This window comes from Marmota monax, unplaced genomic scaffold (assembly GCF_021218885.2).
Source record: "Marmota monax isolate L192 unplaced genomic scaffold, Marmota_monax_Labrador192_F-V1.1 WCK01_AAM20220418_F8-fsc00307, whole genome shotgun sequence".
In the NCBI taxonomy this organism is placed as follows: Eukaryota; Metazoa; Chordata; class Mammalia; order Rodentia; family Sciuridae; genus Marmota; species Marmota monax.
The window spans coordinates 528446-555131 of NW_026695211.1; the positions used below are offsets into that span (position 1 = coordinate 528446).

Below are 26686 nucleotides of genomic sequence, written 5' to 3' on the forward strand. Positions count from 1 at the left end.
TTCTGGGGGAAATTCAGCCTACTGGGTAGGACTTAATCTGGGGACAGCCAACTTTTCAGTGTTCCAGATATCTATTGCTGCATGACAAACTGCTTCCAAATTTAAAGGGTTAAAACAGCAATAATTGTTTTTATCACTCATGTTTCTGGGGGTCACTAGGCTCAGTTGTGTGGTTCTTGCACATGGTTTTTCATGTAGTTACATTTAGATAGTGGCTGGTGCTGGGAGTCATGGGGAAGGGTTACCTTTCTCATATCCAGTGGTTGATTCTGGCTGTTGGCTGGAACACCTACATATGGCTTCTCCATGTACATTGAGTTTCTTAACAACATATTGGCCGATAAAGAAACATGAAAGAACAAGTTTCCTGAGAAACAGAGAGAAAGAATGCTTCCTATACTGGGGTGAGGTTGGGGTTGTATCAGCCTTAATTGCCTAACCTTGGAAGTCAAATAGTGTCATTCCCACTGCATTTTATTCTTTAGAAGTGAATCATTAAGGCTAGCTCATAATCAAGAGGAGAGGAATTTAGACTCCATCTCTTCATAGGAGGAATATAAAAAAATGTAAATGCACTATAAAACTAGCACAGGTCAATTTACATTAGAGAATGGTAAAACTAAATATATAATAAACTTGGATATAATAAAGGAAATGTATGGAATGTTGAACAGTTGGTTTGGCATAGGCACTAAACAGAAGAAAGAATAGTATGAACAACTGGTAGGATCTGCTGGCGCAGCTGCTTAATATTAGCTCTGGGGATAATCAAGGCTCCAAATGTGCCCTACAGTCAACAGGAGCTCTGCAGGGTCAGGAATGGTAAGATCATGTATCTGAGGTAAGATTTTTAGTCATCCTTGCTAAAGCTTTAGAAGTCCTCAGCAAAGTCTACTTCAGGAATTGGTTATTTGATTTCTTTGTTTTGTCCACCTTTGTCTAGCATAAGTTCATTTGCTGTTTCAAGCTCATTTATTCTTTGCTAAAGGGAAAGAAAGGGGAAGGATGTAAAGAGAAGGAACATAGTGTAGGAATACACAGAGTCTTTTGTGTGTATTATGATTGAATTGAATGATTTTTAGAAACCAAGCTGAGAGGTGTCTGGATTCTCTTAACCTACAAATGCTGGATTCCTTGGGCAAAGTATTAGCTTCCTATTGCTACTGTAACAAATTACTTCAACTGTAGCAACTTAAAACAACACATTTGTCTCACAGTTTTGTAGGTTAGAAATCTGGCTTGGCTTGGCTTGGCTGGTTTCTCTGCTTTGGTTTCAGAAGGTGGAAATCAAGGTGTCAGCTTTGCTAGGCTCTTATTAAGAGTCTCTGAAAAAGCTCATCAAGAATGTTGACAGAATTCAGTTCCTTGGGTTGTAGAATTGAAGTCCTTACTTTAGTTTCTATTGCCTGGGACTCACTCTTAGCTCCCAGGGGCCTTTCTATGGTCCTTGTGTATGGCCTCTAAATCTTAGAGCCAGCAGCAAAAGTGCATCAGATCCTTCTCACCCTTGGAATCCCCTGACTTCTCATCTGCAGTATCTCTTCTGACCTCCCCTGTTACATCTCTGTCATTCCAGCCAAAAAAGATTGTTGTTAAGGACTCAAGTGATTAGATTGAGTCTACCTGGATAGTCTGGGAGAAACTCTCCATTTTCAAGTCCTCAACCTTAATTGCATCTGCAGAGTTCTTTTTGCTATATAAAGCAACATATTCACAGGATCCTGGGGATCACTACAGGTGGCAAGCTCTGTCAGTAAATGTGCTTTCCCTTCTACTTGTTTCCTCAGGAAAGTGTGCCAACCAGTAAGTTTATATTACACATTAGGGCTTAATTGAAATACTGATCCTAAATTTGAGGGAAGAGAATATGCATTTCATGGAAATAAGTCTAAGTTTTAATTTTGACATGAGAGAAGGCACCTTCTTTTTTTGATTTCCAGAAATGTCTCCAGTATAATATAATGTTTAAGAGAACTTCTTTGGTAAGGGTCATATGCTTTCTCTCATTTGTGGAAGCTAGAGAGGATAAAGGAAAACAAAGGTAGGGGTAGCTTTTCTAAAAATCAAAGGGACATCAGTAGAAGAAATGAACCAAGGGGTGGAAAGTGCAGAAGGAGGGAGGAAATGCGGTGGAGTGATATTGGCCAAATTATATTGTTATATTATGTGCATGTATGAATATGAAACAACAAATCCCATCATTGTGTACAATTATAATGCACCAATACAATACAATGTGGAAAAAAAGTGCTTTGGAGTCAGACTAGATCTTGTTCAAGTACATAATGCTTCTAAATCTCAGTGTTCTCATCTGTGAAATAGACTAATATGTCCCATAGTGACTATAAGAATAAAACCTTAGGTGCTTAGTGAATATTTATTAATAATAATAATATGACATTCATAGACTTCTTTATAGGTAGGAGAAGGTAGGAGTGGAAGCTATAATCAATAGTTGGGTTTCCTACCAGTTTTTTAAAAAAATATCTTTAGTTTCAATTCTTTTTATTTATTTATTGGTGCTGAGGAGTGAACCCAGGGCCTCACATCTTTGAGGCAAGTGCTCTATCACTGAGCTACAGCCCCAGCCCTCATACCAGTTTTATATTAGCCTCTCAGCTATAAATTCATTAGACTGACGTAATTATTTTATTAGACATAAGTGAGTAAATTGATTTCTTTGAAGAGGATTCATACAAGTTTTATTTGGTGGTGCTAGGGATGGAACCCAGGGCCCCATGCATGCTACACAGCCACTCTACCACTGAGCTATGCCCTCAGTCCCACACAAGTTTAATTGTGAACACTTTAGTTTAAGATGAATTATTTGATTTTAATTATGAAGGGCAGTGATTGAAACCCACAAGCATCTACGTTTGGCAAACTATAGCCTGTGGGCTAAATCTTGCCTGCTGCCTGCTTTCATATAGCCCATAAGCCAAGAATGATTTTTACAGATAAATCTCTGATATTGGTTTGAGGATGTGAAGCAATAACTTTGAAGCCCAATTAAGCAAAATGTTATCCCACCACAAAAGAATTCAATTCTTCTCACTAATAGGCTTGCATTACAAAAAATTCTACTAAATTACTATTCTATTTTGAATTCCTTCAATAAAAATTGTGCAAAGTTTGCTATCAAATATCTATATAATACCATTCATTGATTTTGCCTCTTTGCCCACAAAGCTTAAAATGTGTACAATCTGACTTTTTTATAGAGAACAAATTTCCAATTCCTAAAGTAACCTATAAATTTAAGATGAAGTTATAAACTGTTTATAATTGCAAAGGACCTCCAAAATTGCCTACTTTAACTTTATAGCTAAAACTGGACTCCAAGAAGGTCAGTGAGTATTATAAGACAGCTAGTTAATGTTATAGACAGACCCAATTGTTAATTCTTTTGCCACTAAAATCAGGAAGCTTTCCACTGGAACAGGTAGACCCTCTGGGAAGCATGGTGGTAGTTTATTCACCTCTCTTTAAGTGGATCTCTATGTTATCACCAATCTGAAACTTTTGAATGGACAGGTCAGAGGTGATGCAGCATAAAACTGTAGCTATCTCATCGATCCATTGAACAAGGCCTGGCAAACATCAGCTTTTTGCTGTGTTTCCATCTGCAGGCAAAGCCTTTTAGATTCTAGAATTTCTCATTATAGCTTCTTTAGAAGCACTGGTGCTGAGTTTTCCTGTTAAGTTAGTAACAGTGAATGACCAGGCATATTAATGTTCTCATTGAGCCATGTTCAACTTAGGAAGAGATTATTCACTAAACAGGCAATAGCCCTAACTGAGGCAATAATTTTCCCCAGGCCAAATCCCCTTGTTCTATGGTATCTGCTAATAAATCCAGCTATATCATGTTTGTATTTGTCACCCTCCTTCCTGGATAATGACAATCACCCTGTGGCATTTGTTTATCTTCCTATAGGTGGTTTACAAATCCAACAACTGTCAATGCCTTCTACAGTGCATCTACCAACCAGATCCGTAAGTACAACCTTTTGACATCTTTTAAAATCTGGTACAAGGGCTGGGGATGTGGCTCAAGCGGTAGCGCGCTCGCCTGGCATGCGTGCGGCCCGGGTTCGATTCTCAGCACCACATACAAAGATGTTGTGTCCGCCAAATACTAAAAAATAAATGTTGAAATTCTCTCTCTCTCTACCTCTCTCTCACTCTCTCTTTAAAAAAAAAATCTGGTACAAAATGAAAGGAACATTTCCATGCCTCTGATGAAGTATAGGGCATTCTTTCTTTCCCTTGAAAAGCGACCAGGTATGTGGATGAAATAAGTTTGTTTCTCTTTCTTTTTTTTTTTAATATATTTTTAAATTGTACGTGGACACAATACCTTTATTTCATTTATTTATATGTGGTGTTCAGGATTGAACCCAGTGCCTCACACATGCTAGGCGAGCACTCTGCCACTGAGCCACAACCCCAGCCCAAGTTTGTTTTTCTTTCTTATACCCATTTTTCCTCACTTCCTTTGCCTTATTAATTTTTAAGCTTTACATCATCTGTGACTCTAAAAAACACCTACAGTAAATAAAACCATAATGAAGTTTGTCATGAAGAAGAAATCATGCCTTCACTTTCCTCTCATAATCATCTTAACTATACTATACTATCCTAGAGATTGAGGAGGAGAATGACAGGTAACTGGGCAGACTGTACATCCTGAGGGGGAATAACTGTATGTAAGAGAAAACCATGAAAATGTTCTAGTTAGACCTATGATGTTATATCTTGATAACTTTTGCTTATATGTATTGGGTACATGTAATCATAAATGCCATGATAAATATATAAAGTATTAGATATCAGAATTGGCATGAATTAAAATTCTGACAGTGCCCAGTGTTGCCAATAAAGACATATACTGAAGGGCAATTTGACATTATCTAAAGGAGCCAAAGGGGTACCTACATGTGCTCCAGTGCTGGGGTTCTCAGAATTTGGGTTTTGGACCAGTAGCAACAACATCATGGGGAACTTGTTAGAAATGCAAATTTCCAGGCCCTACCTCAGACCTATGGATCACAAACTTTGGATGTGGGGCTCAGAAACCTGCTTTTAAAAAGCCTCCAGGTGATTCTAATGTATGCTTAAGTTTGAAAAGTTCTCTGCCTTGGAGAACTCTCATACAAGGCAAGGCAAGGCAAGGCAAAAGGAGGCCCATGCGAGAATACTCACAGAAATATTATTGACAGTAGCAGAAAAAGGAAAATCCCCTATGTGTATCTTTGCAGGAAAGTGAATCTAATATAGCACGTTCACACAAAGGAATACCATACTGCAGTGAAAACTTGATGATCTAAAGCGACATGTATTTACATAGATGGATTTAAAAAATACTAAGTTCTATGAGAAAAGAGAACTTGGAAAATTATATGGAGTATGATATCATGTAAATGAAGTTGGAAATCATGCTGAACAATTCTGTATATTGTTCAGAGGTACATCTCTTTGTAGTAAAAGGGTAAAGACTTGACAGACATCAAACTCAAGTTGGTTGAAGCCTGTTGCAGGGAAGATGGGCCACTCCTTGTCAAACCTTTGCTGGATTCTCCTCATCTTCTCTTCCTCTTTATGGCAGCATGCTCCAAGGCTCAGCCCTGGTGTCTGTTCTGTTCGCCTCTGTTCTCCATTTTCATTCACTCTCTTGGTGATAACATCTAATCTCATGGATTCAATCACATTTCTACAGTGTTGAACACAGGGACAGAATCATTCTTGTTCACACCACCATCTCCCACCTTGATTATGGTAACAGCCTTCTAGCTGGTCTCCTTGCTTCTGTCCTCATTCTGATTCAGTCTACTCTAAATATGGTATTGCATCTATTTTAAAAAATTTTACAATCAAAGTTACTCCTTTGTTCAAAGTTTTTTTTTTTTTTAAACCAGTATCTTATTTTACTCAGCTTAAAGGTTAAATTGCTTACTTTGACCTAGAGGCAGATCTCTCTCTGCCTTTACCTCCTACTACTCTTCCCTCCCTCCCTCAGTTCTAGCCACACTGGCCTCTTTCACAGTCCTACAACATATCTGATACACTCTTCCCTTGAGGTATTTGTACTTGGGGATCTCTTGGCCTTGGAATCCCAAGGGATCTGCAAGTTTAACCCCCCTACTTTTCAAGTGTTTACTCAAACAACACCTTTTCACTGAAGCATCTTATTATGTCTGTCCTCTAGCCAGTCAATCAGCCTACTTGCTCTAAGTCCTTCAAGCTGCTCTTTGTCTCTACAGTACTTCCTGGCCAGAGACCACAGCTTGAGAGCTGTGTCTACTCACGACCAGAGTCGCCCTCCTGTGGCCACATTTGGAAATACATGTCTGTAGGACTTTGGTCTGTGAGAATAATGAACAGAAGGAAAACAAGCAGATGGTGCTGATTGTTTTTTTAAATTTCTACACTAATTTATTTAACCAAATAAGTTGTTAAATATTTTGAATGTCACTACTTACTATATAAATATTCATTATCACGAAAATACTGTTGCTTTCTTAAGGTACTAAGTCCAAGTTGAAAACTAAGCTGCATATGTTACTTGGGAACTTATGATATTTGAGATAGTAATTATAACTAAAATTATACTACTATTTATTTAAATGTATTATTATAATAATATTTGGAATAATCTATTTAGTGAAGGGGTATTGCTTAGATGATTTATTTTAAAAGAAAATAAATATTGGAGCTGGGTGTGCAGCTATGGAAGAGCACTTAAGTAGCATGCATGAGGTCCTGGGTTGGATCCCCAGTACCACACAACACAACAGAAAAGTAAAAAGAAAAGTAAGAGTTTTATTATATAATATTTGGTACATAATCGACATGTTGGCCCATGTCGATTATAAAGTCTATAAGAAACCATAAAATCAGTGTGTGCCCATGAAGCCGTAACTCAGCAAAAAGCCAGAACATTACTAGTATCATTGCAGCTACATTCTCCCTCCCCATTTCATTTTCTTCCTCACCATAGAGGTAACTACCATTCTGATTTTTGTATTTATCTTTCCCTCATTTTTTAAGATAAAAATTAATAATCCATATAGATATCCCTAAATTATGCACTATTATGTCAGATCCAGATTTGATCTTAGGCAAGAAAATCAACAAGATAATCTCTTCACCTTTGTTTCTCCACTTACTTTCAAATGCCACTGAAGGCTTAGTGCTTCTTTGGGGACTTGGTGTGTCTAATAATAGTTCCACCTCCAGGAATCCCCCTGCTCTGCCTTTTTTTTTGGCCTGGAAAGAGCTGAACCTGTCAGAGGTTTACCAGGAAGAGCCATCTCAAGGAAAACCAATGTCTTCTCAAAAGCTCATAGACAGAGGGGTTTTAAAACGAACAATTTGAAGCAGTATTTTAATTAAGAGATTCAAGCTGTTTCTGTTTTCCTAATGACCACTGCCTGCTCTCATTGTAAATTCTATTTCCAGGCAACATGACAAGGAATCCTTTGGGTGGCTTCCCCTCCTTCCCTTCCTGATTTTCTGGACTACAAATTAGGATAGGTGGAGCTTCTTGCACATTTCTCCACTGGGTTTCCTGAGACTCCCCCCCTCCACAACTGCCTTCTTTTTGCTTCACTGAAAAAGTGAAAAATTGAGGTGATTTTCTAAAATGAACATCTTTATTGATTAGGGGCTGATTCTGACAGCATGTGGCCATCTGTTTAATTGGGTTTCACATCTACGATGTAACTATACTTAGTAACGTGATTTATGAGAATTTCATTCAGTTCCCATTATCATTTTCTGATTTATGCCGCTTAAATCTGCTTCTACATGTAGTGGAGACCTGAGTAGAAGATAGAAAAACCTATAGGGTTGTTATCTCCCTCACCTTGCAAATCCTTGCCTTTGTGTGAAACCCTCTGTCTTGTGGCCATCTTTCAATGTGAGATTTTTTTGCAGGGTGCTTATACTTCTTACTTTTCTATCCTTGTCAATCTGGATAGCATGTTTCAAGGCATAGAATGTAGTATGAAATCATAATGATTTAAATCTACAATATGAGGAATTATACTGAGGTGCTATAATAATTAATCTATTATAATTAATTTAAATATTAACCATATTTAAATTAATAATAATAATGAATCATTGAATTAATTATTAAATCAATTATTATTAAATTAATTATTAAATATTAACTATACTTAAATTTAATAAGGTGGCTAAAGAAAAAAATAAGGAGCTAAGGTTATTGGTATCTATCTCTGTTTCCCTAACTTTGTGATTATTGCAAAACTGCTTTTCAAAGGGAAAAAGTAAGACCCTCAGTGGGAGATCTTGAGTGCCATGGACTTAACTGTAGGTCCATGGTTGAGATATTTATCTGTCCTGGCCCTTTTCTTATCTGCCATGTATTAAGGTTACCTAGCCTATAGAGTTTTGGGAGAGGATTTAGTAGGATAAATTTGTAAAATACCAGCACAATTGCCTAGGTTAGGGCTTGTATTTCTTTTCTGTTTTATTTACTTATTTATTTATTTAGTACTGGAGATTGAATTCAGGGGCACTTGACCACTGAGCCACATCCCCAGCCCTATTTTATATTTTATTTAGAGACAGGGTCTCACTGAGTTACTTAGTACCTCACTAAGTTGTTGGGGCTGACTTTGAACTCATGATCCTCCTGCCTCTCCTCCTTGGCTTCTGGGATTACAGGCATGCACCACCATGCCCAGCTTCGGCTTGTATTTCTAAAACTATCATGTCACACCTCCCTGGGAAAGCCAGTGTATCACAGAGGAAACAGCAGAAGTTTGTTGGGGGTATTTTGAACTTTTGCTCTCAAAAGATTTTAGAAATGAATCCACTTTTTTAAAATTCTAACTTGTTACATATGACAGGAATGAATGCATTACAATTCATATTACACACAAGGAACACAATTTTTCATATCTCTGGTTTTATACAAAGTATATTCACACCAAATCGTGTCTTCATACAAGTACTTAGGGTAATGATGTCCATCTCATTCCAACATCTTTTTTACTCCCATGTGCCCTCCCCACCCCTCTCCTCCCCAAACCAATATTTTTCTATATTTAAAAAGTACAACCAATTTGGAAAAGTGTTTGTTGGTATCCTGTTAACAAGAAATTCCCCTTCTGATATGTGAATCCTTATGTCCACCAAAAGACATGTACAAGAACATTCATGTCAGCCTTATCCATAATAGCAAAAACTTGGAAAGAACCTGATATTCACCAACAGAAGAATAGGGAAAGCAGTTAAGGTCTAGTCATGCAATTGAATATTACATAGCAATGAAGAGGAAAAAACTGCTGCACACTAAAAATAGGTATGGATGTTATTTACTGGCAATGCTGAGTGAAAGAAGCCAGGCAGGCACAACAGTAAATCCTGTTGTGTTTCATGCATACAAAATTCAGGAATCTGTGTGATAGAAGTTAAAATAATGGCTACCTTTATTGGGAGTATTGACTGGAAGTGGCACAAAAAATGTTCTCTATCTGGGAGGTAGTCGCACAGGTGATACATATTAAAATTTTGTCTTGGGCTGTGGATATAGCTCAGTGGTTGAGCACATGCATAGCTTGCATGAGGCCCTGGGTTTTATCACCTGCATTGGAAAAAAAAAGATTAGTTCCTTTACTGTATGTAAGTAATACCTCAACATAAATAGCAACACTTCCTCCTTTTTGCCCCATAAAAATGCTTGGAACAGCATATAGTATGCATAGATATTTTGAACTTATAATTGGTTGTCTTAGGCCAAGTCTTCAAAGGTATAGACTGGGAATGGGCAAACCTTTTCTGTGAATTGCCGGACAGTAAATATTTTCAGCTTTGTCAGCCATACAGTCTGTGGTGCAACTTTTCTACTCTGCCTTTGCAGCCACGGACAATTTGTAAATGAATAAGTATGGCTGTACTCCAGTAAAACTTCATTTACAAAACAAGCAACGGGCTGGATTGGCCTGTGGGCTGTAGTTTGCTGAGTCCCCCAGAATACAGCCCTGTGAGAAGATGGGCTCCTGGAATTGTTGAGGAGTCTTCTGTCAGTTTCCTTAATCCTTTGAGTTGAATCAGGTAGTGGTGGCACTGGGAAGAGTGAACACCCATTTGATTTTCATTTCTACTAACATGGATTGGTCTTCAGAATAAAATTTTGTTTCATGGATTCAACATCACTGTGTATTTGCAAAATGCCTCATTTTGATATTTGGTTTTTATCTTTATACATCTCAAATCATATTAAAGAATTATTTTAAGCAAATAAAGTTTTGGCTTGAAAACAAGCATGGCTTAAAGGCTAAACCCAATGATTTTATTATCTTTGCTGTTATATACAAGGGATTTGGTTGCCCCAGTTTAATCATAGATATTGCGCTAAAGAAGATAAGCCTTTGTCCAGAGGCTGGGCTTATGCTGGCATAAAACTATAGAATTAATCCTGAAATCAAACATAGATTTGTTGTTAAGGAAATAACTGTTTCAAATTGGGAGAATTTCACATATTTTGTTGGCTCTGCCTGAAACTGTAAAGTGGAAGCCAAGTTAGCAAAAACTCACCTGTGGCTTCTACTGGAATTTAATAAAATGAAATCCTTAAATCCAGTTGATGCTCCATTTTGGGGACATGGGGGAAACAAGGCCAACATATAGCATTTTGGGGCTAGATGAAAAAAATTTTTTTAGTTGTAGATGGACACAATATTTTTATTTTATTTTTATGGGGTGCTGAAGTTCAAACCCACTGCTTTCCATTTGTGAGGTGAGCACTCTACCACTGAGCTACAACCCCAGCCTACTAGATGAGAATTTAAGTGTTCATCAAATCCAATTTTTTCATTATTGAGAAGATGTTCTGATACTCAGAGCAGTCTTTAGAATTTTTTCTACTTATTTGCTTAATATTTAAAGAGATCCCAAGATTCTCTTTTCTTTGTATCCATACAAAATACTCCCTCCCCCTCCCATAGTGAATAAGACTCACTTGTTAACTAATAGGATACTGTGGAAATGACAGAGTATGAATTCTGAGGCTAGGCTATAAAAGACAGGGTTTTGCTTTGTTCTCTGGAATTGATCACACTATAAGAAACCAACCATGACATCATGAGGGCATTCAAGCAGTTTATGGAAAGGTCCATGTGTGAGGCAACTTAGGCCTCCTGCCCAAGGTAGTGCACCAACTTGGAAGCATATCTTCCAGGAGTATGACCCAGGTTACTTTTTTTTTTTAGTACTGGGTATTGAACTCAGGGGTGACTGAGCTATATCCCTGGCCTTTTAATTTTTAGTCAGCATCTTGACTGACCTCAAACTTGCAATCTTTCTGCCTCCACTTACTAAGTAGCTGGGATTACAAGTGTACATCATTACACTTGGCCTAGGCCAATATCTTCACTGCAACATCCTGATAGTCCTTGAGATAGAACCACTCAAATAAGCAATTTCCAAATTTCTGCCCCACAGAAACTGTAAGATTGTACATATTTATTTATTTTTTTAAAGAGAGAGAGAGAGAGAGAGAGAGAATTTTAATATTTATTTTTTTTAGTTTTCAGTGGACACAACATCTTTGTTGGTATGTGGTGCTGAGGATAGAACCCGGGCCACAGGCATGCCAGGCAAGCGCACTTCGGCTTGAGCCACATACCCAACCCACATGTTTATTTTTTCAAGCAACTCTATTTAAAATTCTTTTGTTACACAGCAAGAGATAACTAATACAGGCGTTACAAGCAGCCAGGTATTGAGATGCACGTGTCTATAATGTGCTATGGAATAGTGGTTAAGGGTGTGGGCTTTGAAGTGTGGCAGTTTTATTTGAATCCTGGCTTGGCCACTAATAATTTGTAACCTTGGATACATTTCTTAACATCATTAGCCTGTTATTACCTGGTAAGTGGAGATAATAGTAGTAATCATACTATAGGACTGTTGTAAAGTTTAAATAAAGTAATATATGCAAAATGCTTGAAATAGTAAGTACTTAAGGAATTTTAGGCATTACTTGCTTTAGAGGAACTGGGGGAGAGATTTGTTACTGGGTCTTTTAGAAGACATCCATCATGAGTGTGCATCCAAAGAGTGAGCAATGCATTCTGAGGGACTCATATTGGCTTCTCAGTGAAAGTGATTTTTGAGGGGGCTTTGCAAGGAGAAAGAAGTTCTCTATGTGAAGAAGGGAGGTTGAGATGTGTGGGAAGGAGTGATTGATGCAAAGACCGCAGATAGGACAGAGCACAGTACAGGAATGGACCATGAAATGGGGCACAAACTACATGCATCAGAAAGCAGATAGAATGATGGGTGATGATATGTGGATGAAGTACTTGAAGATCTCATAGATTATGTTGAGGAGCAGGCCATAGGGAACCATTATAGTTTTTTTGGGAAGCAAGAATCTTTTTTGCTTCCTTAGTATTATTCTTTAAGATAGGGTTAAAGAAGGGACAAATTAAGGCTACTTAGAGCAGTTACGAGTTTTGCAAATGGCTCAAGAGAAGGATTATGCAGTGATAGTGCTAAGGGGGAGTAGGTAGTAAGTTACTTAAGTCCCAAGAGATTATTCTCAAATAAACTGGATAATGATAATGCAGATCATAATTTTCTACCTTTTTTATTTCTGCTTTGAATATTGTAATTGTTTTGTGCAGCTCCTCTTTGCCAGGAAGCCACTAATATGCCAAGTACTTTAATGTCAATTATCCCTAATCTTCATAATAGTTCTGTAAGCTTGGTATTCTGGACCCATTTTACAGAAGAGGAAGTTGAAGCTCAGAGAGGTTGACTAACTTGCCAAAGGCTTACAAAACTAGTGATATTCAGAGCTGGGTATATAACCTAGCTTATTGACTGCATGCTCTTAATGTTCATAGTACATTTTTCAACACTAGTTATCATATGTGAGAATTACATGAGCTAGTATATGTGATTACATGCTGAGAAGATTAAAGGCATGATATGTTAGAGTCATCATCATATCATAGCCTCATACATTAGACTAGTGAGAGGATTATTTCTGTTTTGATATGGAAACAAGATATCATGGGATGTAGGACAGCCAGGAGGTAGGTAAAAATCAGAAGGTGGGATGTTGTCCAGTTTCTATATCCAAAGGGCTGGATCATGGAACAGTTCATTATTGCCTCCTCTAAGAGTGCTGCTCTCTGCAAGCCCTTTACCTAATCTCATTATTTCCTTGGTTAGAAAGAAGTGGAGGTTGGAATATTTGAGAGATGTCATAAGCTACCTTAAAAAGAATGTTTAAGCTAGGTGTAATGGCATATACCTTTAATTCCAATGACTCTGGAGACTGAGGCAGGAGGTTCAAGGCCAGCCTAAGCAACTTAGCAAAACCCTGTCCCCATATAAAGAAAACTAAAAGGGGCTGGGGATGTAGCTTAGTGACAGAGTACTCCTGGGTTCAATGCCCAGTACCACAAAGAAAAAAAAAAGAACATTTAAATGTACTCCCCCAAAAGAGTTTACTTCACAAATTTTACAATGAGATTTAAAAAGTATTGTTAAGTGAGCTTGAATTAAGTCATGAACAAACATCAATTACTTTGCAAAATTGACAGATATTTCACTTAGCGAGATTGTGGGACATCTGCTACAATTGTTTTGAGGTGTTCCTTTCCTGCTCTAGCTGAGGAATCTGGAAGTCCTAATACAACCATCCCCACTTTCCTCAGTCTCTTAGGCCTGACCAAGGAGGCTGGGAAAACAAAGTTGCCCTCAATTGGGAAGACTTGCAGCCTTATGGAATTCCCATTACTGTGGAGAGTCCCAGGGTCAATGCCTATAGAGACATACTTTGCTACCTGCAGGGCATCTGGGAATGCTATTTCGGATATAGTGGACAGGGCGGATTTCACCATAGGGCTGGCAGTAAAGCACAAAATCATTATCAGGGTCAATCTGATTAAAGAGACAAGGTGTGAGTAGGGTGCTCACTGGGAACTACCTGGATGTGAGCCAAAGTGAAGTGAACATCAGGAACCTGGAAAACAGCCATGGCAATGGGAGACAGGAAGTCAGGAAGCAATCTTGCTAATTTATCTTGATACTCCCAATATCACTTGTCCTCCCTTTAAAAAGATCAATTGTTGTTTACTTTTTTTTTTTTTTTTTTTACAAAAGGAGTCCATATTTGTTGTAGAAAATCACTATTGTAAGAAAGAAAACAAAACCACTTTGTGGTGATAAGTTTTGTGGCTAAGTGTTTGTCTAAATCTGAGACTACTTCTTTAGGGTAAATTACTGGACATAGAAGAGTTGCTGCCTCAAATGGTAAACCCCATTTAAGAATTTAAAATGCATTGTACCCACCTTTTCTTGGGAAAAGTTACATCTTAAAGATGCTCTTGGAGGAGATTAATAAAGATTAATAAAGGGATTGACTCGGGGATTTTTTTTTGTCTAATTGATATGGGGGAAATAATAGTTATATTTGTCGAGCCCCTTATGTGTTCCCAGAGTTGGACTGAACATTACTGTCATTAGTGCCAATTTTGAATACCTGGGACAACAATTGTATATATGAAAAAACCTGTTAGTGAAAGGAAATTGGTGCTTTTTTTGCCAGATGTTGAACTATAGTAGTGGTTCTCAAAGTATGGTCCTTGGATCAGCAGTATCTGTACCATTTGTGATAAATGGGCGTTATCTGGCTTCATCTACTGAATCAAAAACTCTTGGGGTTGGGTCCAGCAATTTATGATTTAACAATATTTTAACCACCAAACCTCTGTGCCTCATGCCAAAGTTTGAAAAACACTGAGCTATAAAAATGCAGCAATGCAAATGAGGTCAAATAGAGTTGGGTAAAGGTGGGGTTGCACATTTGTTGTTGTTGTTGTTTTTCTGGTGACCATCCCAGTTTTAACACTGAATATACTACATCCCAGGAGTCTGTTTCTTCAGTCCTGGGCTAACAGGGACAGTTGGTCACCCTGGTAAAGTGGGGAGAATTCTCTTTGTTGTAGTCTAAGGTAATTATGGCAGAAAAAGAATAGAAGAGCCAGCAAAGAAGGCTTCAAGATGGAGGGCAGATTTCAGAAGCTGCTTTCTGCTTGTCAGCTCTAGGCTGATAGATGTGGTGGCAGGAGGTTACCTGCAGGAAGCCAGCAGATGGCTAAGGCATCTTGATGAATCCCTTGACAGGAGTCACAGCTGTTAGAACTCAATACTTTCTGGAAAGGAGAAGGTTGGCATTCACCAAACTACTGCAAGATGCCAATTTGAAAAAAAAAATCCACTCTTAATCTTAGCAGTGGTGACGATGAAATCCTTTTACAACAAAAAAACATAACTAAAAGTGCTTTGTAATTGCAGCAATTTTCATGTCCTGACTGATGGGCCCTTAAATTCTAGAATAGCGGGTGTCTAGCTTGTCTGGTTACAAGAACTAATCCTGAATAAGATGTAACACTCATTCTCCCTGAGAGTTAGCATTTATCTTGGGTGTTTAAAGGCAGTTGCAATTAAAACTATTTTTTTCCTTTAATATAGTCATAATTTATAGGCCATATGAAGTTTAATTTTTGAAAGTATGGTCTGGAAAAATAAGATAACAAATTGCATGTTAAATGCATGGTGTTGGAGAGAGGTGAAGAGAGCAGAATGAGACAGGAGGGCTGATTTATGGATCAGTTAACTTAAAAAAGTAGTTCCTTATTTTTTGCATATTTGAATAACTTGGAGAACTTTTAAAAACACTTATGCTCAGGGCTCCATCCCAGAGATTGTGCTTTAATAGATTTAGTTTGAGGCAGGGGATGGGACCTGGGTATCTTTTTAGAAAAGAAATTGGGAATTCTAAAGTACATTTGGGGATGAGAATAGCTATCCTGATATAACCAGTGTGTCCTAACTTTAGTGGGCACCAGAATAACCTGGAGAGCTGATTGAGAACTCTGGAGCTTACAATCAGTGTTCCTGATTCAGTAGGTCTGGGGATGGGCTCAATAATTTGCACCTCTAACAAATACCAAGGTGATACTGATGCTGCTATTCCACAGACCACACTCTGAGAACCAGTGTCCTAAATAATTCCTACCTCAAAATCCCAACTAATCTTATACACCATATCTACTGCCCATTAAGGTAGATTTGTATAAATAATTCCTCTTCTCTGTACATCTACTTGCATGGATCCAGTATTTCTTTTCTCTACTGAATTTAAAATTATTTCAATTAAAAAGTATACTTTAGCTGGGTGTGGTGGTTCATGCCTGTAATCCCAGCAACTCAGGAGGCTGAGGCAAGAGAATCACAAGTTCAAGGCCAGCCTCACCAACTGTAGTGAGGCCCTAAGCAACTTTGTGAGACTCTGTCTCAAAATTAAAAAATCATAATAATAAAAAAGAGCTGAGGACTTAGCTCAGTGGTCCAGTGTCCCTGGGTTCAGTCTCTAGTACCCCCCCCCCCCAAAAAAAAAGTAAACTTCAGAAAGCTTGGTGTAGGCTCCCCTTCTTTAGGTTTTGCAAAATAGTACTATCTGGTAATGTCCTTTCTTACTCACTAGGTGGTAGATGCTTTGAGGATGTTTGTGTATTCAAAATTTAACCATGTGGCTTATCACAGGAACTCAGTAAATGGTAGTGGTCAGTAGTAATGTATAGAATATTGCATCAGGACCAAACCCAACTATTTCCAACAATTTTATGATGGGATTTAATTATATGAACATCTCTAATTTAGGACTATAAAATATATTCACTTAGTGAACTAGAGAATTAGAATCTATTGCATAGGGGAAATAAAATAATAAAATATGTAAGCAGAAGGTGATTACAAGTGAAACTCACCAAGAAATATGATGATGTTGCTAGGATGATACATCAGTAATAACCCTGAAATGTGAATGTATACATGGATTAGTTCAGTAATAGCATAGCACCTAAAACTTTTGAAAATAAGAGTCATAACAGGTACTAGAATAAAGCCACAATAATATATCAGTAAGCCCATGCAAAAGAACAAATACCTTATTATTTGACAAAACTAATAATGCAATTATTAGTTGTGCCTCTTCTCTTAGCCAGGCCCTTAGCAAAAAATATCACAAACACTCATATTGAAAGTAAATAAATACACGCACTCAATACTTGGGAAAACCCAGGTATGTTTCTACAGAAAGCATCTATACAAAATATGGAAATATATTTTAATTCAATAAACAGTTGAGTGTGTATATCAGTTCACACATTCTCAAACTCACTGGATTTCTCCTTCATAATTACCCCTTTTTGGGGATGGAATTTATTTTGTCATTTGCTCCTGGCTGTGCCATTTTTGTCCCAGAGATTGCTGAGGGGATCTTAAATGAATTCAATAATGCTAATTCCTTCAAAAGAGTCAAAAGAGATATTGAATTTAAGAATTAAATGTTTTTCATGAGGAAATATATGGGAATAATATCTTCTAAACTATGCAATTCCATGTATGAATTTACCACAATGAATCATATATATACACACACAAACATAAACACACAAACTCACATATATGGCATATATATGATATATATATACTACATGTTATAATGGACTAATTAAAATAACAGTAATGAAAGGGGTATCAGTAGAGTAGAGCAAGTGAATCTGGGCATGGAAGAGAGGAGTGAAAGGCAAGGCACTGAGGAATGAGATTGATAAAATTATGTTATGTGTGTGTATGACTAAAGCATAATGAATCCCACTATGATGTATAATTACAATGCAACAATTTAAAAAAAGAATGAAACATTCCTAAATTAAGTATGAGTTGCCTTGTATTGTGTTATTAAATTTACCAAAATTTACTATAAAGAAAGGGAAACAGTAAATGTTCTGAGCTTTGAATACTAGCAATGAAGGTTGGAGACCTCCTGTTTTGTTAAATCTGGTGGAAATAACAGGAAGATTTATGAATCTGACCCACAATTGCCTTAAAAGCATAAGTATTTAAGTGTCAATATAAAAATGACTTCCAAATTTAAAAAAAAAAACAAAACTTTGGAATGTAATTCTCCACAAAATATTTGCTATATAATAATGTTCCTGAAGGTTACTCATATGGTTATGGAACTTAAAGTTAATTCTGCATTTAAGGGAAAGCAACAAAGAATGTAGGGAAAAAGGATTGATTGTATTAGTTCAATACTCTCAGGGTCAAGGACCTTTGATCTAATTCAGTTTTTTTTTTTTTTTTTTTTTTTTGGTACTGGGGATTGAACTCAGGGGCACTCAACCACTGAGCCACATCCCCAACCCTAATTTATATATATATATATATATATATATATATATTTTTAGAGACGGGGTCTCCCTGAGTTGCTTAGTGCCTCAATATTGCTGAGGCTGGCTTTGAACTCAAAATTCTCTTGCCTCAGCTTCCCCAGCCACTGGGATTACAGGAGTGCGCCACTGTGCCCACCTTAAGTCAGCATTTTGTCTAGATTTTTTTCTCTTCAGCATATGCTATAACCATAAAAAGGGAGTATATCCTACATTTTATTTCATGGCTGGGAGGGTATGTGGCACTAAGATGAGATCAAGTGGTAGAACTTACATAGAGCTGGGCAGGGTTTTCAGTTTGTTTACATCTGCATTCTGATTAGCATTTTATTAGGGAAAAAAAGTGCTGACCTCAAAATTATATCAATTCTGTCATGAAACAAAGAATAAGGAACCAATCAAATTCCTTATTTAGAAGGAGAAGGAAAACCAGAATTTGAATAATGGAACATATCCCAGATCTGGCACTGAATGTGGAAACTTCAAGAAGTACTAATAATGACATCACATTATGTTTTAGAACTGTGGCTAACAAAGCATACTTATAATTATAGGTAATACTTCAACCTCAATCACCACTTTGGTTTTTACAAGGTACAGATTTCTTTCGTTCAACAAATATTTGTTTAGGGCTTACCATGCACCAGACATTCTAGATTGGAAGATATCATAGAGAAGAGTAAAAATAAATAAAAATCCCCTTTGTTCTGAATCTTGTGATTCTGATTGTGGAAAGATAGACCATTTATACAAAATAAGTAAAATGCACAGTATCATTGATAGGGTTAATAGTTATGGTGAGTTATAAAATATGAAAGTGAGTAGGATGACACCCCACCCCTTTAGAAAGTACTAGGAAAAGCCATAATAAAAGGTGACATTTCAATAAATACCTGAATCAGGCTGTATAGACAGTGATGGGAAGAAAATTCTAAGTTGGGTAAAGAAGGATAGGGACAGAGGGAAATTATTGCTTTTTTTTTCTTATCTCTATCGAGTGTGAGTTTATTGGTCCTGAGTATTGTTTTCTTAATATCTGAGTTGTGGGATAGTGTACTAATTTTCTTTTCTATACTCATCTGTACTAAAAATATAATTAATGTGATTTTTACAAGAATAAAATGGATGCTGAAACTGGGACTCACTGAGGCATTTAACTTTTGGAAAGCTGTAGTCAAGATATGATTTAATGACTGTAAAAGTCAAATAGTTGAACTTGGAGTAATCACCTACTAAATGTGATCAGTTCTTTGGCAATTATGCTAGAAACAAAAGCACTCCATGTATTCCATGGTCAGCATTTTGCTAAGCTCCAATTACATTAGTCAATATTCAATCATATGAGAATTATAATGAGAAACTTCACTAAAAATGAAAGGCTAACCTAAGTAGAAAACCAAAAGCAAGTCCCACTGATTTTCCCAGGTGCAAATTTGAAAAAAGATAAATTATTACTAATGAATAATGAGGTTGTTACAACAATATTGTCTTTTGTTATGATTTTAGTCATTGAAATCATATAACTACAATCTATATTTTGGTTTGAAATGGTAATAGAATTTGATAATGTTAACAAAGAGCAAATTAATACTATGTTAGCTTAGTTAGCTGTTTTTGGATAGCCTTTGCAAGAATTTTCTGTATTACATACACATATTTCTAAAAGAGTTAATTTTAATTTCACAAGTTGAATACCTTTGAGTAGTTAAGTTTAATACATTAAATTTATGTTCAAGGCCCTTTTAATCACCTACCACCAATCCCAATCCCAATTTTTTCCAAATATTAACCACTACAATCACTGTAATACATATATATTTTTTTCATTTCCTTCCTTTCTTTTTGTGTATAGTAGTGGGGATGGAACCCAGGGCCTTGTGTATGCTAAGCAAGTGCTCTCCCACTGAGCTACATCCTAACCTTGATATGTATTTGACATTTTCTGTGAAAAATGTGTGTGTGTATGTACTCAGACTGATAGGGTAACTATTTTTTTAAGAAAATAAATGGTATCTAGATATCTATATCTATACCTTGCTTTATTCCAATAACATACCTTGGAGATTTTTTTCCACGATAGACTTTTTTAAAATATTTTTTTTAGTTGTAGTTGGACACAATACCTTTATTTTATTTATTTATTTTTATGTGGTGCTGAGGATTGTGCATCCTGCACATGCTAGGCAAGTGCTCTACCTCTGAGCCACAACCCCAGCCCCTCCATGATAGACTTTTAAAACTGACCTCTTTACAGGTGCCGCCTATAATCCCAGTGGCTCAGGAGGCTGAAGTAGGAGGATTGCAAGTTCAAAGCCATCTTCAGCAATTTAGTAAGGCCCTAAGCAATTTAGCAAGATCCTGTCTCTAAATAAAATATTTAAAAAAGGGGGGGTCTGGCTCAGTTGTTAAGCTCCCCAGGGTTCAATCCCCCAACAAAAGACTGACCTCTTTCTTTCCATTTTCTGCATATCAGTTCATGATATGGTCATATGGTAAACAAGTCATTCCCCTCCTATTAGACGTTTGGCGTATTGCACACTTTTTTTTTTTTTTCCAATTACAAGTAATACAGCAGTGAACTCCAGAGTGCAGTGAACTCCAGGTGCTTGGGAAGTGAATTCACACAGTGTGGTACCTGGATCCACAGCACCAATGTTCCCTAGGAATTTGCTAGAGATGCAAATTCTCAGCCCTATTCTAGACCTACTGACTCAGGAACTCTGAGTATAAGGCTTAGTTATCTGTAGTTTAACAAGTTCTCTATTGATTCTCATGCATGATAACATTTGAGAACTACTGGTAGGTGTGTGTATATCTGCATACATACTCATATGTGTATGTGCACAGTCAATTTTGCTATACAGGGATGTATGTGTTCCTAAGCATCACTGAATTATGCAAAATTTTGTAATAAAAGCCATGGAGCATATGGAAGAAATGGAGTTGGGACACAATCAAACCTTTTTTTTTAATATTTAGTTTTTAGTTGTAGTTGGACACAATACCTTTATTTTATTTGTTTATTTTTATGTGGTCCTGAGGATTGAACCCAGGGCCTCACACGTGCTAGGCAAGCGCTCTATCGCTGAGCCACAACCCCAGCCCTCAAAAATTTTATTAGTGACATATAAAAATAAAATCTGGGGGGGCTAATAAAAAAGATAGCTAGTTTTATATATGTTAAATTGGTCAATATGCAAATATTATAGTAAATATAGCACTTTCCCTTGAAAAGACCTGAAGCTAGCTTATGATGTTGGTGTTGGAGGGGTTGCCCATGTGAGATATTGTGTAGTGGTGCAAAGAGGACTATCTGCAATTGGAAGGAAAGTTTTAAACCAAATGTGGTGGGTGCAGCTTGTAACCCATGCTGTAAACTAAGGCAGTTGGTCATGTTGAAGTGTGTTCTGGTGAGCATTTTGTTTATTCCTATGTGATTTAGTTCAGTTGGGTTCAGTTTTCTGCTTTCAGCTAGCTAGCATTCCTCGTGGATGGAATTTTATGTGAGCAAATGTGAGTTGGAGTTATGTCCCCAAATTTCACTAGTTATCTATCATGTTGGACGATATTTGTCTTTTGTTTTATATAACAGATTCTGTTATAGCAGAACTTGATATACGTATGTATAAATACATTTATACATACATTACACAAAAGAACTCCATACACCACATTAAAATGCTGTTTTTCTGATTAATTTTTCTCACTTAATATCTCTTAGAGCCTTTCCCATATCATCACCTAGGGAATTACTCATTTATTTTATTTATTTAATTATTATTATTATTTTTTTTTTTGCAGTGCTGGGGAAGGAACCCAGAGCTTCACGCATGCTAAGCAAGGGCTCTACCACCGAGCCACATTCCCAGTCCAGTTACTCATTTTTTTTTTTTAAAGAGAGAGAGAGAGAGAGAGAGAGAGAGAGAGAAGAGAATTTTGTAATATTTATTTTTCAGTTTTTGGTGGACACAACATCTTTATTTTATTTTATGTGGGGCTGAGGACCAAACCCAGCGCCCTGCGCATGCCAGGCGAGCGTGTTACCACTTGAGCCACATCCCCAGCCCCAGTTACTCATTTTTTAAAAAAATAACATTTAAAGCATGAAGAGATGACTAAATTGATCTCCAAAATGCTTGTAACAGTTTGCACTCCCACCAATATACTTCTTACATTCTGGCCAATGTTACCTATTAGCAAATTAATTAATTTTGCCATTTTAAATAGTTTAAAATTTTTCATTCCTCTCCCTCCTCCCTCTCATATACAAACATCCACACCCACATACTGAAATCAAATGAATGTGAGAAAACATAAGAAAAATTGATTTTTAAAATGAGGAAAGAAAAAAAATTCCCTTTTCATTTATTTATTTTTTACTTCCATCTTTGCTAATGCAACTTATCCACTTTATGAGATAAGATACGGAGTTGACCCTGTTGGGATTCCATCTATCACTCTAGCTAGTTGACATCTCCCAAACTGCAGCTTACACTGTTAATCCATTCACTTCAGCAAAACATGCCTGAGGGCATCAGATTCTTGTGTTTATCAGTATTGGGTTCCATGGCCCTGCAAACCTGAGAAGATACAGTTGATCAAGGTAATGTGATGACTGTGGCACTTGAGTCTGAGGCCCCTGAAAGCAAAAGCTGCAGAAATCAAGGCTCATGCAGGTGTCAGATGTTTTCCTATAAAGAGGTTGGTGATGGACATAACTGCTTCCAGCTGGGCACATTAGTAGGTGGGGGAATCCATAATGGTTTAACAATTAAATCACATTGGTTTATGATCACTGTTCTTATTAGGAAATATCATTGCTTTTGGATGATTTATTGTTTGCAACTGAAATTTTATATAAAAATTGTGATTTGCATTTATATGTAGTATATACTTGCATATATATGTACATATATCCAAATAAGAATTGCTTACTAAAAATAATCACCCCACCCCCAATGAGGAGAATGGGATAATGATGTAAAGATGCCAAAGATATTTAAGGAAATGTGGAAATTATGAAGATTAATGTAATATTACCCCTTCAAATTTGGTTATATTAGATGCAGTTTCCTCTATTTGAAGGAAGAGAAAACCTAACTGGATCCATCTCTGTTTTGCAATTGAGTTTTGTACCTTGAAATCTCAAACTATGATATTATTAATACAAAAGAAAATAATATATATGCAAGAGTCTTATGAAACTAACATTTTACTTCTAAATTAATGCCATGGAGGGGAGGAAGAAAGAAATTTACAGGGGAGTGGGGGAGAGGAAGAACTCAGAAAAGAGCTTTCAGTCTCATGGGGCCTAGAGCAGCTGCTCTGAAGCAGGCAAGGACACTGCAGAAGGCCTTCCCCTGACCCCCCTCTTTCTTTCTCATTCTCTCTCTCAGTTACTATTCTTTGAATTCCCAGCTGTAATGACTAGTAAAGGCAACTCTCAGGATCAACCCAGGGTGCAAACTTTTTAGTGGTGAGTTGAAAGGACAAAGCCAAGCATTTCTCCCCCTCATCTACACATAGGGCCAATTACATAATTTGCAGGGCTCAGTGCAAAATGAAAATGCAGGGCTTCTTGTGCAGAAAGCAGAAAAAAGTACCACTGAAGGTGCCAAAATATAAAGCTTTATCTTCCATGGTCTCTCTCTATTGACATGTCACAGTATTTTTTGATGCTTATTGATTGGTATTCTAAGAACAACTAACATTTTATATCATTAGCATGAATTTTACTGTTTATCTTTATATTGCATAATGCCAGTTTTAAATGAAAATATGAGAAGATGTAATTTGCATATGGACCCACCAAAATCATAGTTTATATGTAACTTGTGTGTGCATGTATTATTATTATTATTTTTTTTGTGATACTGTGAATTGAACTCAGGGCCTTACACATGCTAGGCAAGCACTCTACCACTGAGCTACTGAGCTACATTCCCATCCTGGAAAAAAAATATATATATATATATATATATATATATATTTTCATACCAGCAAGGTAGAGATGCTGCACAGAATTGTTTTTACTTCCTAATACTTGTACAGTCGACCAACATTCTAACTTCATCTTACTTACGAGTAAGGAAGAATTGAAAGGAAAAGAAATTATGCACTGCCCTATCTTTCCCTTTCCTTCTATATTATCATTTTCAGTGTAAGAGGTTGGCCAATACAGAGAAGTAACAGGAGAAATAAAGGACATGACAGGGTTCCTTAATCATTTTGTTTCGTAGAACACTATTACCTTTTTTTTAGTGAACTAAGCAAATTCTGGTTCACATGGAAACCACGGCTTCTTGGGGCTGTCCTAGCACCTACTCACTCAGTTCCAGAGTAACAGGCTTGTCTTATAGTCAACTTGCATGTGGCTGAACTCCCACATGTTGTGGGCCTGCCAGAATCTTGTGCTCCTGGGGTGTCAAGAGTGCTGTGTGCAAATGAGTTACATAAAAACACTAGACATAATATAATGTGTGTCTCTTCTGCTCACACAAATGCTCCATTGCCCTTTAGACTTCATGAACAAAATACAAGTTAGAAGATTAAATTACCAAGAATTTCAAGACAGTGACAGTAAAGTTCTACACCAAGTGTGCAGTCCTTCTTCATGTGGGGCTTGTGTGACTGCACAGTTTGCATATTCATGAAGCTGGGCCCTTTTTGCATCAGGAGAAGCTGCTGGACAACCTGAAGCCTTCTCTGCATGTTGTATATGAAAGGACCCAGTTCTCCACAAGCCGGATACTGCCAATAGCATGTTTGTGCAAAATAGTGTCCTTGGAATGGTTCAATGCACTTATTTCAAGCTCAGATGAATTAATATCACCATTAAAGAGATTAGAGGTCCCTAGTTCCAGATGGGCCTTTGGAAGCTTCAGGCTTTAGCTGTAAGGAGGAATTCAATGAATCAATCTCTATATCCCTTAACATTTTTTGTTTGTTTGGTTTTCTTTCTCGCAGGATTTCCAGCAGGAGAGCTGCAAAAGCCTTTCTTTTGGGGAACAGAATATCCTCGGTGAGTAAATTAGTAAAGAAACCAATTATTGACAAGTTAGGAGGGAAGATCATGGTGTCTTTGCAAAGGTCAAAATATAAAGTCAAAGAATTAAGTTGTTGATTGTTTAGAAATGATGAGTACTCAGGGAACATGGGCAGCTACCAATAAAGCCTACAGCATCATTGTTACAATAAATGCAAATTTTAGGCTTGTATTTAATCAACTTTTATACCATCTCAGGCCTCAGCTGCTTAGTTTTCTTTAGTGTCCAGATATTTGGAATCAATTTTCCCTATATTTAAGATTTTTACATATAGACATAGATATATCTCCATAAAACTAAAGTTTTAAGCCAAATATTCTCCAAGATTCCTTTAAACTAAAAGTTCTAGAATTCTTTGATTGTGTTTATCAGTAAAAATTTAACTGAGCTTCTATTATTGTTGTTAGGTAGATGGAGACTTAGAAATAGTATGGTTAGGTTTGGAAGTTACTAGTTCAATGATTTGTTACTGAGTTCATGAGCATGATTTTCTGATATCAAAGTCAAAGTCATAGAAACTTAGGAATTAATATTTGTGCCTATTAGTTCCATCTTAGGCTCAGCCATAGTTGTTACTTCAGTGAGAGAGATTTATATTTTTTTCCTAAAGAGTTCTATGTCCTCACTAAGCCATCTATCATCTATTAAGATATTCACTCAACAAATAGCTATGAAGTATTGTTTGGGTGTTTGGCATTGGGAACATAGAGATGCTGGAGACAAAGAAATCACGGTCCAGTGAGATGGCTTCCCATGCATCTATCTATACTGTATTAATTGATTGATAACCACAAAGAACTGGGTATCCTTTCTGCTCACATTAGTCAGCTTATCCTTCACCTGAGTGTTGGGTCTAATTATGAGGACATGAACAAGTCAAATTGTTTCCAGAGGAGAGAATCTGAATTGTAAATGGCCAAGATAGCATTACAACATTTCCAAAAGTGTGTGTTCCATGAAATGTTAGAAGTTAGTAATCCCTTCACCCTTCTATTTTTGGAGAATCACAATACTCATCAGCATAAAAGTTCCCAAGTTCTACAAGAAAGAAACCTAATGGGTTTAACCTAGGGATTCAAAAACTCTTTTCCCTGTGTTTTGGGAAATGCTGGTCTAGAGTTCATGATTGAATAATAATTTGAGAACATTTGAAGGTGAATTGTGTAATTATTTTCATTATTTTCATGTTTTTGAAGGAAAATGAAGGTGGCAGAATGATTTCTTATATTCAGGAAAATCAGCAGGTGTTTAGCTAGACTTTACTGGATCAATACATTGAAGGCAGGGGAAAGAAATTTCAGATCAATAATAGAACTGTTTTTTATAGAACCACCCAAAAAGAGAATTGGC

The 26686-nt window shown here is 36.8% G+C and overlaps 1 protein-coding gene across 1 annotated transcript in view; it reads left to right on the top strand.

Moving 5' to 3' along the window:
* Positions 1-26686, top strand: part of Phex (phosphate regulating endopeptidase X-linked) — a 192618-nt gene that overhangs the window by 145979 nt on the left and 19953 nt on the right. Inside the window, exons 15-16 of the mRNA XM_046430585.2 lie at positions 3938-3996; positions 25257-25311. Coding sequence (XP_046286541.1) covers positions 3938-3996; positions 25257-25311 — 114 coding nt within the window. The remainder of the gene's footprint in view (positions 1-3937; positions 3997-25256; positions 25312-26686) is intronic.